Here is an 18477-nt window from a genome sequence, read left to right on the forward strand (position 1 = left end):
CCGAGCGTATTCCGCCAGAAAGAATTGAAATGTCAATTCTTTCAGGGAGGCCGGAATCTTGACTTCTGCATCCGATCTTTTTGCCGTGGAAATTACACAGTGTTCATGGTGCAACAGGATCCCTTTGAACGCAATAGGACTCGGCTACGATGGAAGTTCCATTGTGTGTACAAATCCACATAAGGAAGGGTCCTGATCTGAACATATAGGAAAGCTAATACCTGTAGATAGGTCACAGTCATCTATGAAAGAACAAAAAAAACTAGAGCAAAATTGTTTAAAAAATAAAATATTTAATTTTAGTCAGAATTTTGATCAACACAAAGGGCAACCAAATCAGATGGGGACAAAATACATGATTGATAACCTGGCAGGCAATTAAAAAATATATAAAATAAAAAATATTAGAAATTTCAATCCACCTCTTATTCATAGGGGTTGGTCCTTCTTCCAATCACTCTTAGGCTATGTTCACACGACGGAATGTCCGCGCGGAAAATCTCTGTGCGGACATTCCGTAGACTGTGGGCGCTGGCATAATATGCCGATGCTAGGACCTCGCGGTAAAGCGGTGTCTAATAGACTGCTAGGCATTCTACATGGAGTCTGCAGAAAGAATGGACGGGTTCATTCTTTCTGCAGACACAAATCGCGCGACTGCTGGCCGCCTACCCTCATCTCCTGTTTGGATCCCCCTCTCTTCCATAGCGGCGCGTCACAACCTCCACCCAAAGCGGGGGCCGCCATGCCTCCTCCATATACCTCTATGGCTGAGCCGTTCGGCGATCTTCGGCTCTCCCATAGATCAGGATTAGGTACTGGGGACATTTGTCTATTATCAGTCCCTAAACCTTTAAAAAAGTCAGCCAATGATCACTACACAGCTTAATGGTACTGGCAGTTAGACCCCCCCTTTAGTGCGTTCACCTGGATACAAGAATCCTTCTGCTGCCAGTCCCAAAAGGCCACGGGCCGACCCTGCTTTAATTCATGGATCGCCGCTGAGAGACAAGTGCAACTTACTAAACCACAGAAGAACAAAAAGGATAAAATACGCTAAAATTATTATATCAAAAGGCAAATGTAGTGTTTCCCTGAGATCTGTAGATACAAAATGTAACAGTCATTCAATGTGAATAAAAAGGTTCTCCGTTCCTGTCTTAGGGAGTATTCACACACAGCAGATTTGATGCTGCAGATTTCAATCTAAACTAAAATGACTGAACACAGCTTTAAATACTGCGCGTGTGCACAGGGCCTTAAGATAACGGAACAGAGACACGGGGGGGTACTGTCTGCACAGTTTATGGTGGCACCGTGATGGCGCGGCTAAAGATGGAGGCTCAGTTTGGCCGCCACGGTTTTGCATCCTTTATCAGAAAATAACTTTTGTTCCTTCGGGGAATACGTCATCTCCTTAGCTACCCGAGACGCCAACTCTTCATCCTCTTCCAAGTCCCTGTGTCTGAGCTCGGCCAAGACGCATTTCTTCACGTGACTGAACTCCAGCGGCAGGAAAGGAACAAAGTAATCGATCAGGTTCTTCTCGATGAGGGCGCTGTGCCAGAAGCCATCTGGGCAAGAAAAAAAAAAGCGCTATTAAAGGGTATTCCAGGAAAAAACTTTTTTTTTATATATATCAACTGGCTCCAGAAAGTTAAACAGATTTGTAAATTATTTCTATTAAAAAAATCTTAATCCTTTCGGTACTTATGAGCTTCTGAAGTTGAGTTGTTCTTTTCTGTCTAAGTGCTCTCTGATGACACCTGTGTCGGGAATCGCCCAGTTTAGAAGAGGTTTGCTATGGGGATTTGCTTCTAAACTGGGCTGCTCCCGAGACACGTGTCATCAGAGAGGACTTAGACAGAAAAGAACAACCTTAACTTCAGAAGCTCATAAGCACTGAAAGGATTAGGATTTTTTTATAGAAGTAATTTACAAATCTGTACTCAAGTAGAAAACAGACATGGTGCACATCTACAATCTTGTATAATGATTGCAACTGCTGGAGGCACCCTGGTTGGGAAACACTGCACTACATAGTGTGTACATTATGCTTAACCCTCTGCATGCCACGGTCTACAAGAGAGCTGACCTATTAGATGGGGATATTATGGCAGCCGATAACTGGTACCATGGAGATGATGATGTTACTTAAAGGGGTTATCCAGGAATTTTTTTTTTTTTAATAATATATAAATAAGGCTTGAAACGTCGCTATTGCATCTTGGTGATAAATAAAAGTCACTATTCTCACTACGCTGGAGTGCTGCTGCGTCTACTTGGTTGCTGTATCTAATTGGGGCTCGAGGACCAGGGCCCATCCACAGCCTGCACCCACTGCATCCATTCCCATTCGTGAGTGCTGCTTGCATATATATATATATCAACTGGCTCCAGAAAATTAAACAGATTTGTAAACAGTTAAACAGATTGTTAAACAGAAGTTAAGGGGGCGGGCGTGATGTCACGAGGGGCAGCCCTGAACGCGGAAGCCCGCACACAGTGTCCGGAACAATAAACTTGCGGACGCTAGGGAGCGGAGCTTCCGACACAGGGCAGCGGAGTACCCCTTTAAGGTTGAAAAAAAAAAAAGGGACCAGAGTCCATCAAGTTCAACCTATAACCTTATTTTGTTCTTCATGTGTTGATTCAGAAGTAAAAAAAAAAAATGAAGTTGATGCCAATTGCCCCATACTAGGGGGGGAAAAAATTCCTTACCGACTCCAAATATGGCATCAGAATAAATCCCTGGATCAACTTTCTGACCCTATAAATCTAATATCCATAACTAGAGATGAGCGAATTTACAGTAAATTCGATTCGTCACGAACTTCTCGGCTCGGCAGTTGATGACTTATCCTGCATAAATTAGTTCAGCTTTCTGGTGCACCGGTGGGCTGGAAAAGGTGGATACATTCCTAGGAAAGAGCCTCCTAGGACTGTATCCACCTTTTCCAGCCCACGGGAGCACCTGAAAGCTGAACTAATTTATGCAGGAAAAGGCATCAACTGCTGAGCCGAGAAGTTCGTGACGAATCGAATTTACTGTAAATTCGCTCATCTCTATCCATAACCTGTAATGTTATTATTCTCCAGAAATGTAATTTACAAATCTATATAACTTTTTGGCAAACATTTTTTTCCACTGCTGTTCCCCTTTAAATCCTTAGGAACACTATGCATTAGTTTTATACTACAAGACATTACGATTAAAGGGGTATTCCAGGCCAAATTAATTTTTATTTTTTTTATATATCAACTGGCTCCGGAAAGTTAAACATATTTGTAAATGACTTCGATTAAAAAATCTTAATCCTTGCAATAGTTATTAGCTTCTGAAGTTGAGTTGCTGTTTTCTGTCTAACTGCTCTCTGATGACTCACGTCCCGGGAGCTGTGCAGTTCCTATGGGGATATTCTCCCATCATGCACAGCTCCCGGGACGTGACATGAAGATTTTTTAATAGAAGTAATTTACAAATCTGTTTAATTTTCTGGAGCCAGTTGATATATAAAAAAAAAAAAAAAGTTTTTGCCTGGAATACCCCTTTAAGACAATATCTTGTGGCAACCCATGTGATGTGGATGTATCCGAGAAGCTCCATCACTTACTGTTCTTGTTGTTGAACAGGCCGACAGACAGCACGTTCTCCACATCCCTCAGCTCTAGATCCTCTCTCTTCCTCCCCTCATTCCACAACTCCAGCATCCTTCTATTGATCAGATCACCGCCAGCGTTGCTGAAGGAAAATCACATGGATTAGACCCTGTAGAATACTCCCAGCATGCCCCTGAAGCCTCCAACGGTGTTTTCCAACCAGGGTGCCTCCAGTTGTTGCAAAACTACAACTACCAGCATGCCTGGACAGCCGACGGCTGTCCGGGCATGCTGGGAGTTGTAGTTTTGCAACAGCTGGAAAGCCAAAAGTTAGAGACCACTCTGTCCATGTCAGGAATAGGTCCAGAGTAGGAGCAAATCTCCATAGCAAACCTCTCCTTCTCTGGACAGTTGCTGACATGGACAGAGGTGTCAGCAGAGAGCACAGTGGTCAGACTGGAAAGAACTACACAACTTTCTGTGGAGCATACAGCAGCTGATAAGTACTGAAAGGATTAAGATTTTTTATATAGAAGTAATTTACAAATCTGTATAACTTTCTGGCACCAGTTTTGAAAACACATTATATATATTTAGTATTTCAATAATCATACTGATCATTCCCAACCAGTGTGCTTTTAACTGTTGCAAAACTAAAACAACGCAGCAAGCCTGGATTAGTTTTATGGCTTAAAAAAAAATTAAAAAAAGTCCTTTTTTATAGAAATCACAGCTTATAAAATCATGGCTTGAAGCCCAGGCATATACAAAGTCCAGTACGTGAGGGTGAGCTAGCACTCCTCTGCGCTCTCTCCTGTCTGATGGCGCTCCTCTGCGCTCTCTCCTGATATCAGACAGGCGAGAGCGCAGAGGAGCGCCATCAGACAGGCGAGAGCGCAGAGGAGCGCCGTCAGACAGGAGAGAAGAGCGCAGAGGAGTGCCATCAGACAGGAGAGAAGAGCGCAGAGGAGTGCCATCAGACAGGGGAGAGTGCAGAGGAGTGCCATCAGACAGGAGAGAGCGCAGAGGAGTGCCATCAGACAGGAGAGAGCACAGAGGAGTGCCATCAGACAGGAGAGAGCACAGAGGAGTGCCATCAGACAGGAGAGAAGAGCGCAGAGGAGTGCCATCAGACAGGAGAGAAGAGCGCAGAGGAGTGCCATCAGACAGGCGAGAGCACAGAGGAGTGCCATCAGAAAGGAGAGAGCGCAGAGGAGTGCCATCAGACAGGAAAGAGCGCAGAGGAGTGCCATCAGACAGGAGAGAGCACAGAGGTGTCCAGGCTTGATGGGAGTTGTAGTTTTGCAACAGCTGGATGCACCTTGGTTGGTAAACACTGGCTTAGAGGAACGGAAGTAGGAAAAAGGTAGTCGCTGTTTTTATGGAAACTCCATGTTGCAAAGGAGCTGGGTACCTGAGGAATATGAAGAGGGCTTTGCGGTACGACACCCCATCAAGATTCTCATAGTAGTCCAGGAACGGCTTGATGGAGTCAATAAGACCGGGGTGGAGTTTGTCCATTTCATCGAATATAAAGATGGAGCGGGCACAGCGACTGGTATTTCCTCGTATCCATGACTGTAGCTGGTCCTGAGGTAGGAAGAAAACACCACACTGTATATAAGACTAAAGGGACACCGCCCAAATATACCACCACTACATAACACACCACTGGAATTTACTAGACTGGATGACCCCAAACAAGTGACAATGCTCACATGACATACAGGCATTTTTAGGGCACCATGGTGAATTGTGAATGGCAGCACGGTCGTACCTTGTATAGAGAGAGGAGGTTGTTGTGGGGGAAGTGCACTGTAGACACGAAGAGGTGGACGAATTTACTTTTCATTCCCGCCGGATAAAGATTCTCCACAATAATTTTGCTAACGAAATTCTTGCCGGTGCCGGTCCAGCCGTGCAGGGATAATGCCAGGGGCTTCTTGGGGTTGTCATTGCTCATGAATCCCATCAGGGCCCTGTAGATGACTTCCTGTGCCAGGTGCTGCCCAAAAAGCTTCTCCTTCAAGTCGTTCTGTAGGGCTAAGAGGCCAAGAGAAACCTTATAGTCTGTTCACAATTCTACAGGCTTCAGAGCTGAAATCATCAAGCTGGTTTCACATTGCGTTAAAGGGGTTATCCAAGATTAGAAAATAATGTAGCTGCGCTCTTCAAAAAACAGCGCCACTCTTGTCCTCAGGTTGTGTGCTGTATCGCATCTCAGTTGCACTGAAGTAAATAGAGTCAAGCTGTAATACCGCACACACCCAGGGGTGGTACTGTGTCTGAAAGAGACCATCTCTATATTTTGTAATCCTGGAGAATCCCTTTAAAGGGGTACTCTGCAGGGTTGTGGAGTCGGTAGATAAATGTTCCGACTCCGCAGTTTTTTGTACTTTCAACTCCCCTACTCTGACTCCTCTGTATTAATATGCGAATGTATTTATAAACACTTACAGTTGAATCCAAGAAGCTGTTCCACCAAGTTCTTCTAAGCTCTAAGCAGAGAGAGGTCGTTGGGCAGAAGCTGCTGCCTTTTCCTTTTTGTGTGCTGATCTGCTGCTGAAGATAGGGCAGTGGGAGGATCCAGGAAGGGCCATATATTATGCAACATGATTTCCCTAGTAGAATCCCATAGTCATGTTTAAAGTTTAAAGGGGTAGTCCAGTGGTGAAAAACTTATCCCCTATCCTAAGGATAGGGGATAAGTTTGAGATCGCGGGGAGTCCGACCGCTGGGGCCCCCTGCGATCTCTCTGTACGGGGCCCCGGCTCTCCGGCCAGATAGCGGGTGTCGACCCCCGCACGAAGCGGCGGCTAACACGCCCCCTCAATACATCTAAATGGCAGAGCCGGAGATTGCCGAAGGCAGCGCTTCGGCTCTGCCATAGAGTTGTATTGAGGGGGCGTGTCGGCCGCCGCTTCGTGCGGAGGTCGACACGCCCCCTTCCCGTGGGCTGTCGGGGCTCCGTACAGGAGATCGCGGGGGGCCCCAGCGGTCGGACCCCCCGCGATCTCAAACTTATCCCCTATCCTTAGGATAGGGGATAAGTTGTTAACCACTGGACTACTCCTTTAAGCTAACAATTGGAGTTTACAAGTTTTTATAGCCTTAGCTGAATGGCAGCAGTTTTTCCAATGGTTTACAGCTTCAGTCTTGAACTATTGACCCTCCATTCCCTTCACTTATACAAGTGTCTCTAGTCCTGCAAAAAAACATATTTACTTAATCCCTTATCAGTGAGAGGCTAGGTTACCCATGGGTTCCCTGTAACAGCAGAACACAACACTATGGAAAGTATAAGTATTACCGCTCCTAATTGTGCGTTGCGTGCCATATAGTGAAGCACATGAAAAGCTTCTTCACGGTCACTTAACGTGTTCGTTTTGCGGTTACGTGAGGCACTGCATGCATTGGTCTTTATTCTTACAGTAGAGAAGTCATTAATTATAACTTTTAGCGAATTGGGACATTTAAACTTGCGTTTTTTAATTCCAATCTAAATTTAGTAGGAGTCGGTGCATTGTTTGCCGACTCAGACTCCAGGTACCCAAAATTTTGTCCAACTCAGACTCCTCGACTGACTCCACAGCACTGGTACTCTGTCCCTGGACATCTTATCCCCTATCCAAAGGATTCTGCGACACCCCACCATTCTGAACATTTTTGTTCAGAAAGCTGGGTTCTGGCGGCAATGACATCATACCACACCCCCTTCATTTATGTCTAAGGGAGGGGGCATGGTGAGCAACCACAGTCTCCACACCCCCTACCATAAGCATGAATGGAGGGGGCATGATGTCTCTAGATAGGGGATATGATGTCCAGGATCTGGACGTGAGTCATCAGAGAGCAGTTAGACAGAAAACAACAACTCAACTTCAGAAGCTAATAACTATTGGAAGGATTAAGATTTTTTAATAGAAGTAATTTACAAATCTGTTTAGCTTTCCGGAGCCAGTTGATATATAAAAAAAAAGGTTTTGGCCCGGAATACCCCTCTAAATATGCAGCATCAAATATACAGTATACAGTACATGTGAAGACACCCTGAAGGGGGTTCCCATATTTATGTCGATCACTGAACAATAAAGTTTCATTTCCTCAGAATATTCAAGAACCATCAGTGAACAGGAACATTTGGGTTACATCATGAGGCTTAAAGGGGGTTCTCTAACCGTACTTGTCATGGGAATAAGTAAATAATAATACATACGTAAATAAATGAATGAATAGCTCAGAGCTTATTCTGATCCTGTCTGATCCTGTGCTTAAATCCTAGTTTTCATCCTTTTATGGCTGCTAATTCTCTTGTTTATGTTGCTCACACTACATGCAGTTCACCGAGTAGGAGGGGGCGTTCCTTTGCTTGCCCTCACATCTCACGTGGGAAGTTTCTTCCTAACTTTTCACAGCTGAGGCTCCTTTCTCATTATAAAATTCATCCGTTTTAAAGTTCTGTTATGATCGGCCGTTAAAAAAAAATCCCATACGGCCGTTACAAAATCCCATTATAGTCTATGGGATATTTACATTATCTGTTTTAACCCGTCATAGCCCGTTATTAATAACGGACGTTATTTTGTGATGGGAGAAAGAACGGAAGTAATAGTGCATGCCCTATTTTCGCCGTTACATTCTCCCGTCAAAGCAGACATCCCATGCAAACCCCAAGCCCCCCTTTGTGAATGTACAGGGTACATTCACGCGGGCGGGGGTTTACAGCGAGTTTTCTGCTGCAAGCTTGAGATGCAGCAAATTCTCCACCACAGCTCAAGCTCCCAGCAGGAAACTCGCTATGAACCCCCGCTTGTGTGAATGTACCCTAAAAACCCTACACTACATTATACATACACCACCCCCCCTTACACTGTCGCCCCCCCCCCCCCCCAAATAAAAAAACGTCTCGCACGGCAGTGTTTCCAAAAAGGAGCCTCCAGCTGTTGAAAATCAACAACTTCCAGCATTTCCGGACAGCCACTGACTGTATCCAGCTGTTGCAAAACTCACAGCATTCCTTGACACCCTGTTTGGGAAACACTGACATAGGGTATTTTGGTGGCAGAAGCAAAATTCTCCTTTTACATCTTATGAAAAGGTAAAGATGGTGTCTACACCAGCATGTTATTGTATAAAAAAAATTAAAAAAAATTAATAAAATGTTTACACCAACATGCTGGTGTTGGCCCATACTTTTAATTTTCACAATTGGTAAAAGGAAAAAAAAAGACCCCCAAAATTTCTAGCCCCATTTCTTCTGAGTCAGAACATATCCCATATGTGGATGTAAAGTGCTCTGCGGGCGAACTACAATGCTCAGAAGATAATGAGCGCCATTGGGCTTTTGAAGAGAGAATGTGTCCGGAATTGAAGGCCACGTGTGTTTACAAAGCCCCCCCGTGGTGCCAGAACAGTGGACCCCCCACATGTGAACCCATTTTGGAAACTACACCCCTCACAGAATTTAATAAGGGGTGCAGTGAGCATTTACACCCCCACAGGTTTCTGACAGATTTTTGGAACAGTGGTCCGTGGAAATGAAAAAGATTATTTTTTATTTGCACAGCCCCCTGTTCCAAAGATCTGTCAAACGCCAGTGGGGTGTAAATGCTCACTGCACCCCTTATTAAATTCTGTGAGGGGTGTAGTTTCCAAAATGGGGTCACGTGTGTGTGTGTGGGGGGTCCACTGTTCTGGCATCATGGGGGCTTTGTAAACGCATATGGCCCCCGACTTCTATTCCAACCAAATTCTCTCTCCAAAAGCTCAATGGCGCTCCTTCTCTTCTGAGCATTGTAGTGCGCCCGCAGAGCACTTTACATCCACATATAGGGTATTTCCATACTCAGAAGAAATAGTGGTTAAACATTTTGGGGGTCTCTCTCCTATTACCCTTTGTGAAAATCAAAAATTTGGGGTAACTCCAGCATTAGTGAAAAAAAACACCATTTCAGCAAAATTTGCTTTCCAAAATCCAAATGTGACTCCTTCTGTTCTGAGCATTGTAGTGCAGCAGCAGAGCACTTGACAACCACACATGGGGTATTTCCATACTCAGAAGAGATGGGGTTACACATTTTGGGGGGCATTTTCTCCTATTGCCCCTTGTAAAAGTTTAAAAGTTGGAGAAAAAAAAAAAACCAGCATTTTAAAATTTACACATCCAACTTTAACGAAAGGTCGTCAAACACCTGTGGGGTGTTAAAGCTCACTGGACCCCTTGATATGTTCCTTGAGGGGTTTAGTTTCCCAAATATTGTACCATGTACATTTTTTTTTTGCTGTTCTGGCACCATAGGGGCTTCATAAATGCGACATGCCCCCCAAAAGCCATTTCAGAAAAACTCACTCCAAAATACCATTGTCACTCCTTCCCTTCTGAGCCCACAGTGCACCCACAGAACACCTGACGTACACATATGAGGTATTTCCTTACTCGAGAGAAATTCGGTTACAAATTTTGTTTTGTTTTATCTCCTTTACCCCTTGTAAAAATTCAAAAACTGGGTCTACAAGAACATGTTAGTGTAAAAAAAAAAAAAAAAAAAAAAAATGGAGATTTTGAATTTTCTTCTTCACTTTGCTGCTATTCCTGTGAAACCCCTAAAGGGTTAACACACTTACTGAATGTCATTTTGAATACTTTGAGGGGTGCAGTTTTTATAATGGGGTCATTTATGGGGTATTTCTAATATGAAGACACTTCAAATCCACTTCAAAACTGAACTGCCCCCTGGAAAATGCAGATTTTGAACATTTTGTGAAAAATTGGAAAATTGCTGCTGAACTTTGAAGCCCTCTGGTGTCTTCCAAAAGTAAAAACTCATCAATTTTATGATGCAAACATAAAGTAGACATATTGTATATGTGAACCAATATATAATTTATTTGGAATTTCTATTTTCCTTACTAGCAGAGAGCTTCAAAGTTAGAACAATGCAAAAATTTCAAATTTTTCATGAAATTTTGGAATTTTTCACCAAGAAATGATGCAAGTTTCTGCAAAAATTTACCACTATGTTAAAGTAGAATATGTCACGAAAAAATAATCTCGGAATCAAATTCATAAGTAAAAGCATCCCAGAGTTATTAATGCTTAAAGTGACAGTGGTCAGATGTGCAAAAAATGCTCTGGTCCTTTAAGCGTACCCGTCAGATCTAGAGATGAGCGAACTTACAGTAAATTCGATTCGTCACGAACTTCTCGGCTCGGCAGTTGATGACTTTTCCTGCATAAATTAGTTCAGCTTTCCGGTGCTCCGGTGGGCTGGAAAAGGTGGATACAGTCCTAGGAAAGAGTCTCCTAGGACTGTATCCACCTTTTCCAGCCCACGGGAGCACCTGAAAGCTGAACTAATTTATGCAGGAAAAGTCATCAACTGCCGAGCCGAGAAGTTCGTGACGAATCGAATTTACTGTACGTTCGCTCATCTCTAGTGAGATCCAACAATTTTTTTACATATATCACTCAGTACCTAATCCTGACCATGTACATCTAATTTTTATGTGTCTAGCTCCTTTATTTATTTTTTTTATTACACTTTTAGTATAACTAGTCTGAATTCCTCTCAAAGGGAGGGGGCGTGGTCTCACTGTACAGGTCTCCGCCCCCTCCCTCAGTATGCTGACTGCTCACACACCCCCTCCCCTAGCATTAGCAAAACTACAACTCCCAGCTTGTCCTCACTGACAGTAGCGGGACACAAGCCGACAGTGGGAGGATTTTTCCACCAGCTGTGATTCCTGCACTTACAGCTGTCAATCAAGGAAGTGTGTCCATGACATAGGTGATGACTCATGGACACAGCAGGACTGGTATGAAATACTGAAAATTTTCTAATGAAAGCAATTGCAAAACCTATTGGTTATACATGCTTTACAACATATCAAGGTCATAACGGGCTGCGTCCTTAAGGGGTATTCCAGGAAAAAACTTTTTTTTTTTTATTAAAAAATCTTAATCCTTTCAGTACTTATGAGCTTCTGAATTTAAGGTTGTTCTTTTCTGTCTAAGTGCTCTCTGATGACACCTGTCTCGGGAACCGCCCAGTTTAGAAGAGGTTTGCTATGGGGATTTGCTTCTAAACTGGGCGGTTCCCGAGACAGGTGTCATCAGAGAGCACTTAGACAGAAAAGAACAACCTTAACTTCAGAAGCTCATAAGTACTGAAAGGATTAAGATTTTTTTTTTTATAGAAGTAATTTACAAATCTGTTTAACTTTCTTTAGCCAGTCAATCAATATATATATATATATATATATATATATATATATATATATATATATATATATATATATATAAAAAGTTTTTTCCTGGATAACCCCTTTAAAAAGGTGTTATCCAAATTAGGTCTTTACGTCCAATAACAAGAATAAAAATATAAAAAGATAAATAATTAAGAGAACAGCTGTAATTACTTTTTAACCTTTGGTCCTCCAGCTGTTGCAAAACTACAACTCCCAGCATGCCCAGACAGCCTGCGGCTGTCTGGGCATGCTGGGAGTTGTAGTTTTGCAACAGCTGGAAGTCCAGTTTGGAGATCACTGTTTTATGCACTAGTGTTTCTCAACCTTCTATTGCAAAACTACAATTCCCAGCATGCCCTGACAGCCTACAGCTGTCAGGGCATGCTGGGAGTTGTAGTTATGCAGCAGCAGACAGAATTTGGAGACCACTATCATATCTATACACATCAGACCAGTCTCTAGCACTGCAGCAGGTCATATGACCAGAGACTACAACTCCCAGTAGAACCCCCTGCAGCAGTGCCTGCTGGGAGTTGTGGTCCTACCTCACCTGTGCCATTCAGGGGCTCCTCCACCCGGCAGCACTCCACCAGCCGCCCGCAGTATAACTCCGGGAAGGATATGTAGCCTGTGATGGCCGAGGCGGCAGCTATGGCGATGCCCATACTGATGGGCTCCACGGACAGAGCAACATGGAGGAGCGGAGCCGCCAGGGGAAGGAGGAAGAGCCAAGTCCCAGGACCGGAGCGCCTGACAGGAGCCATAATTGACAGGAGCGGCGCGCAGGCGCAGATGTTCTACGGGCTCCCGAGCGGCCCACACTGCCCTCTCTGGCCGAACTGCGCGGGAGACTTTTCCTATTGTCCAGAAGCCACGCCCACTATACTTTATATACTTTTACCACGCCCACACGTGTCATGTGATGACTGAGAAATGAAACTCCGCTAAGTGTGCGGGGATTTCTGGGGGATTTTATTTATAGAAGATTGTGGATCAGTATCGTCACTTTTATATAACTCTTCTTCTCCCTCCACCCATGTAGGTAGGACCCCTGTAAGTAGTTGCCCTCCACCCATGTAGGTAGGACCCCCGTGTATATAGTTGTCCTCCACCCATGTAGGTAGGACCCCCGTGTATATAGTGGCCCTCCACCCTTGTAGGTAGGACCCCCGTGTATATAGTTGTCCTCCACCCATGTAGGTAGGACCCCCGTGTATATAGTTGTCCTCCACCCATGTAGGTAGGACCCCCGTGTATATAGTTGTCCTACACCCATGTAGGTAGGACCCCTGTAAGTAGTTGCCCTCCACCCATGTAGGTAGGACCCCCTGTGTATATAGTGGCCCTCTACCCATGTAGGTAGGACCCCCTGTGTATATAGTTGTCCTACACCCATGTAGGTAGGACCCCTGTAAGTAGTTGCCCTCCACCCATGTAGGTAGGACCCCCTGTGTATATAGTGGCCCTCTACCCATGTAGGTAGGACCCCCCTGTGTATATAGTGGCCCTCCATCCATGTAGGTAGGACCCCCGTGTATATAGTTGCCCTCCACCCATGTAGGTAGGACCCCCTGTGTATATAGTGGCCCTCTACCCATGTAGGTAGGACCCCCCTGTGTATATAGTGGCCCTCCACCCATGTAGGTAGGACCCCCGTGTATATAGTTGCCCTCCACCCATGTAGGTAGGACCCCCCTGTGTATATAGTTGCCCTCCACCCTTGTAGGTAGGACCCCCTGTGTATATAGTTGTCCTCCACCCATGTAGGTAGGACCCCCTGTGTATATAGTTGCCCTCTACCCATGTAGGTAGGACCCCCTGTGTATATAGTTGCCCTCCACCCATGTAGGTAGGACCCCCTGTGTATATAGTTGCCCTCCACCCATGTAGGTAGGACCCCCGTGTATATAGTTGTCCTCCACCCATGTAGGTAGGACCCCCTGTGTATATAGTGGCCCTCCACCCGTGTAGGTAGGACCCCCCTGTGTATATAGTGGCCCTCCACCCATGTAGGTAGGACCCCCGTGTATATAGTTGTCCTCCACCCATGTAGGTAGGACCCCCCCCTGTGTATATAGTTTTCCTCCACCCGTGTAGGTAGGACCCCCTGTGTATATAGTTGCCCTCCACCCATGTAGGTAGGACCCCCTGTGTATATAGTGGCCCTCCACCCGTGTAGGTAGGACCCCCTGTGTATATAGTTGCCCTCCACCCGTGTAGGTAGGACCCCCTGTGTATATAGTTGTCCTCCACCCATGTAGGTAGGACCCCTGTGTATATAGTTGCCCTCCACCCATGTAGGTAGGACCCCCGTATATATAGTTGCCCTCCACCCATGTAGGTAGGATCCCCGTATATATAGTTGCCCTCTACCCATGTAGGTAAGACCCCCGTGTATATAGTTGTCCTCCACCCATGTAGGTAGGACCCCCGTGTATATAGTGGCCCTCCACCCATGTAGCTAGGTCCCCCGTGTATATAGTTGCCCTCCACCCATGTAGGTAGGACCCCCTGTGTATATAGTTGTCCTCCACCCATGTAGGTAGGACCCCCCTGTGTATATAGTGGCCCTCCACCCGTGTAGGTAGGACCCCCTGTGTATATAGTTGTCCTCATGCCTGGATCTCAGGCACTGAGCAGTCATTCGGCGATCGGACAGCGAGGAGGCAGGTAGGGGCCCTCCCGCTGTCCTGTAAGCTGTTCGGGATGCCGCGATTTCGCCGCGGCTATCCTGAACAGCCCACTGAGCTAAGCGGCAGTTTTTACTTTCACTTTTAGCCACGTGGCTCAGCTTTGAGCGCACGGCACCGCAATCAGTGCCGCTCGCTATTAGCGGCCGGGTTCCCGGCATCACTAGGACGCCGGGCCCGCCGTGATATGATGCGGGGTCACCGTGGGACCCCGCGTTATATCACGGGAGCGGGACCAAGGACGTACTCATACGTCCTTGGTCCTTAACCCCTTAAGGACCGGGGTTTTTTCCGTTTTTGCATTTTCGTTTTTTGCTCCTTGCCTTTAAAAAATCATAACTCTTTCAATTTTGCACCTAAAAATCCATATTATGGCTTATTTTTTGCGCCACCAATACCATAGTATGACGTCAGTCATTGTGCCCAAAAATCTACGGTGAAACGGAAAAAAAAAATAATTGAGACAAAATTGAAAAAAAAACTGCCATTTTGTAATTTTTGGGGGCTTCCGTTTCTTCGTAGTACATTTTAAGGTAAAAATGACACCTGATATTTATTCTGTAGGTCCATACGGTTATAATGATCCCCTACTTATATAGGTTTGATTTTGTCGAACTTCTGGAAAAAATCATAACTACATGCAGGAAAATTAATACGTTTAAAATTGTCATTTTCTGACCCCTATAACTTTTTTATTTTTCCGTGTATGGGGCGGTATGAGGGCTCATTTTTTGCGCTGTGATCTGAAGTTTTTAGTGGTACCATTTTTGCATTGATAGGACTTATTGATCATGATATAAAAAGTGACCAAAAATGCACTATTTTGGACTTTGGAATTTTTTTGCGCGCACGCCATTGACCGAGCGGTTTAATTAATGATATATTTTTATAATTCGGACATTTCCCCACGCGGTGATACTATATATGTTTATTTTTATTTACACTGTGTTTTTTTTTTTTCTGGGAAAAGGGGGGTGATTCAAACTTTTAATAGGGGAGGGGTTAAATGATCTTTATTCACTTTTTTTTTGCAGTGTTATAGCTCCCATAGAGACCTAGAACACTGCACACACTGATCTCTTATACTGATCATTGTTATCCCATAGGGACCTATAACACTGCGCACACTGATCTTCATCATTGATCACTGGTTTCTCATAAGAAACCAGTGATCAATGATTCTGCCTCTTGACTCCTCAGGCCTGGATCTCAGGCACTGAGCAGTCATTCGGCGATCGGACAGCGAGGAGGGGCCCTCCCGCCGCTGCTATCCCGAACAGCCCACTGAGCTAGCCGGCATACTTTCGGTTTCACTTTAGACGCGGCGTTCAACTTTGAACGCCACGTCTAAAGGGTTAATAGCGCGCGGCACAGCGATCAATGCCGCGCGCTATTAGCCACGGGTCCCGGACGTTGTTAGAGGCCGGGCCCGACACGCCGTGGCCCCGCGTTATAGATCGGGAGTGGACACATGACGTTCCAGTACGTCATGTGTCCTTAAGGGGTTAAGGCTCCGGTGGAAATTTTTTTTTTTTTTTTTTAAATCAACTGGTGCCAGAAAGTTAAACAGATTTGTAAATGACTTCTATTCAAAAATCTTAATCCTTCGAGTACTTATTAGCTGCTGAATACTACAGAGTAGATTCTTTTCTTTTTGGAACACAGAGCTCTCTGCTGACATCACGAGCACAGTGCTCTCTGCTGACATCTCTGTCCATTTTAGGAACTGTCCAGAGCAGCATATGTTTGCTATGGGGATGTTCTCCTACTCTGGACAGTTCCTAAAATGGACAGAGATGTCAGCAGAGAGCACTGTGGTCATGATGTCAGTAGAGAGCTCTGTGTTCCAAAAAGAAAATTTCTTCTGTTGTATTCAGCAGCTAATAAGTACTGGAAGGATTAAGATTTTTTTTTTATAGAAGTAATTTACAAATCTGTTTAACTTTCTGGCACCAGTTGATTTAAAAAATAAAAGTTTTCCACCGGAGTATCCCTTTAAGCTTTTGCAAAACTACAATTCCCAGCATGCCCGGACAGCCAACGGCTGTCCGGGCATGCTGGGAGTTGTAGTTTTGCAACAGCTGGAGGCACCCTGGTTGGGAAACACTGCCCGATAGTAATACCCATCTGCACGATGCCCTCCATATAGATTATACATTGACTCAAAACAATACCGTATACCGCGACACTGAACTTTCATCCAGCACGTCCGAGCATCCTGTAATACAATACAATCCCCATCCTGTAGATCTCCGGCTGCTGCAGAACTACAACACCCAGCAAGCCCTGACAGCCAGAGGCATGATGGAAGTTGTAGTTGTGAAAAATCCGTAGAGTCGTATATTAGAGATCAGTGAAATACGAGAATTTCCCAACATTTATTATACCGTCTGATATAGTCACATGGGGCTCGTTTTAATTAATTAAATTTATTTAAATTTATTTAATTATTTATTCTTACAGCACACAGTATAAACGTATTTATTTTTCTGTATACAAGGCTGTATGAAGGCCCATTTTTTGTGCCGTGATCTGTAGTTTTTATCGGTACCATTTTGGGACTTTTTGATTGCTTTTTCTTCATTTTTTTTTCTGATATACAATCTAATTAAAAATCAGTATTTTTGGTGTTAGGTGTTTTTTTTTTTTTTACTGATGGCTGCATCAGTATCTTGGCAATTGGCAGAAGGAGGCAGGTTAGGGGACCCTCCTCTTCCATTTTACACCCTGGTGCGTTAAAGGGGTACTCCGGTGAAAACCTTTTTTTCTTTTAAATCAACTGGTGGCAGAAAGTTAAACATATTTGTAAATTACTTCTATTAAAAAATCTTAATCCTTCCTGTACTTATTAGCTGCTGAATACTACAGAGGAAATTCTTTTCTTTTTGGAATGCTCTCTGATGACATCACGACCACAGTTCTCTCTGCTGACGTTATTATAATAATAATGCTTTAATTATTGTTGTCCTTTGTGGGATTTGAACCCAAGTCCCCAGCACTGCAAGGCAGCAGTGCTAACCACAGAGCCACCATGCTGCCCTTAGCATACATTTCCTATGCATGGTTGCTAAAATGGACAGAGATGTCAGCAGAGAGCACTGTGTTCGTGATGTCATCAGTGTTCCAAAAAGAAAGGAATTTCCTCTGTAGCATTCAGCAGCTAATAAGTACTGGAAGGATTAAGATTTTTTAATAGAAGTCATTTACAAATGTTTAACTTTCTGCCACCAGTTGATTTAAAAGAAAACAGGTTTTCACCGGAGTACCCCTTTAAGGCCTATATACTGTGACACTGAGGCAGGTTTTAGGGCAATGAAAGGGTGTTTTTCCCAAGACCTTTATCCTAGGTGAGCTAGCAGAGAGGCTCATCACCAGCAGAAGTCTGCATATAAGGAAAGAAAACAATGGTCTGGGCTCTCCTCAGAAGACAGCAAGGTGGCTTTAAAGGGGGGGGGGGGGGCAGGCAGGGGTCCTTGTGAGGAGCACATAGCCAGGAGTTGTGAGTGACCCAACAATGAAGTGCACAGACAAGGGGTTTTCACACACAGCAAGAGGCTGCAAATGCTGTGTGTGAACAGTGAGTTAAAGGTTGCAGGACACATGTTTAACTGGCAGGGAAAAGCCCTCCAGTTGATAGTCAGGGCATGCTGAGTTGTGTATTAAAGGACAACTGCAGCACAATATACACTTATCCCCTATCTACAAGATAGGGGATAAGTGTTTGATCGCGGGGGGTCCGACCGCTGGGACCCCCCTCGATCTCCCTAACGGGGCGCCATCATTAGCGCTCATAGTGAGTGCTGAAGGCGCGTAGCGTCGACCTAGAGGTCGACGGTGACGCTCCGTCTCCTCCCCGTCCCAATACAGTTCTATGGGGAGACGGGGAGGCAGGAACACTGCCTCTCCCATAGAGATGTATGGAGGGGGCGTGCCGGCCGCA

The 18477-nt window shown here is 44.8% G+C and overlaps 1 protein-coding gene across 1 annotated transcript; it reads right to left on the minus strand.

Annotated features, from left to right (window-relative positions):
* Nucleotides 1-721: 721 nt before the first annotated feature.
* Nucleotides 722-12685, minus strand: LOC130290313 (torsin-1B-like). Its single transcript, XM_056537753.1, has 5 exons — nt 12398-12685; nt 5378-5643; nt 5015-5190; nt 3615-3742; nt 722-1574 (listed from the first exon to the last, which is right to left on the minus strand). The coding sequence occupies exons 1-5, from the start codon at nt 12609-12611 to the stop codon at nt 1330-1332; spliced, it is 1029 nt and encodes a 342-aa protein (XP_056393728.1). The 5' UTR covers nt 12612-12685; the 3' UTR covers nt 722-1329.
* Nucleotides 12686-18477: the final 5792 nt, after the last annotated feature.

The sequence above is a fragment of the Hyla sarda genome, chromosome 9 (genome assembly GCF_029499605.1).
Source record: "Hyla sarda isolate aHylSar1 chromosome 9, aHylSar1.hap1, whole genome shotgun sequence".
NCBI classification, from domain to species: Eukaryota; Metazoa; Chordata; class Amphibia; order Anura; family Hylidae; genus Hyla; species Hyla sarda.

Bases quoted from the DNA above. Each gene is read 5' to 3' on its own strand.
- LOC130290313 (XM_056537753.1), bottom strand. From the start codon at position 12,611: ATGGCTCCTGTCAGGCGCTCCGGTCCTGGGACTTGGCTCTTCCTCCTT. The intron at 5,644-12,397 runs GTGAGGTAGGAC...TTGGCCTCTTAG, and splicing joins GGAGCCCCTGAATGGCACAG to CCCTACAGAACGACTTGAAG. The intron at 1,575-3,614 runs GTAAGTGATGGA...TTTCTTGCCCAG, and splicing joins CCTGTTCAACAACAAGAACA to ATGGCTTCTGGCACAGCGCC.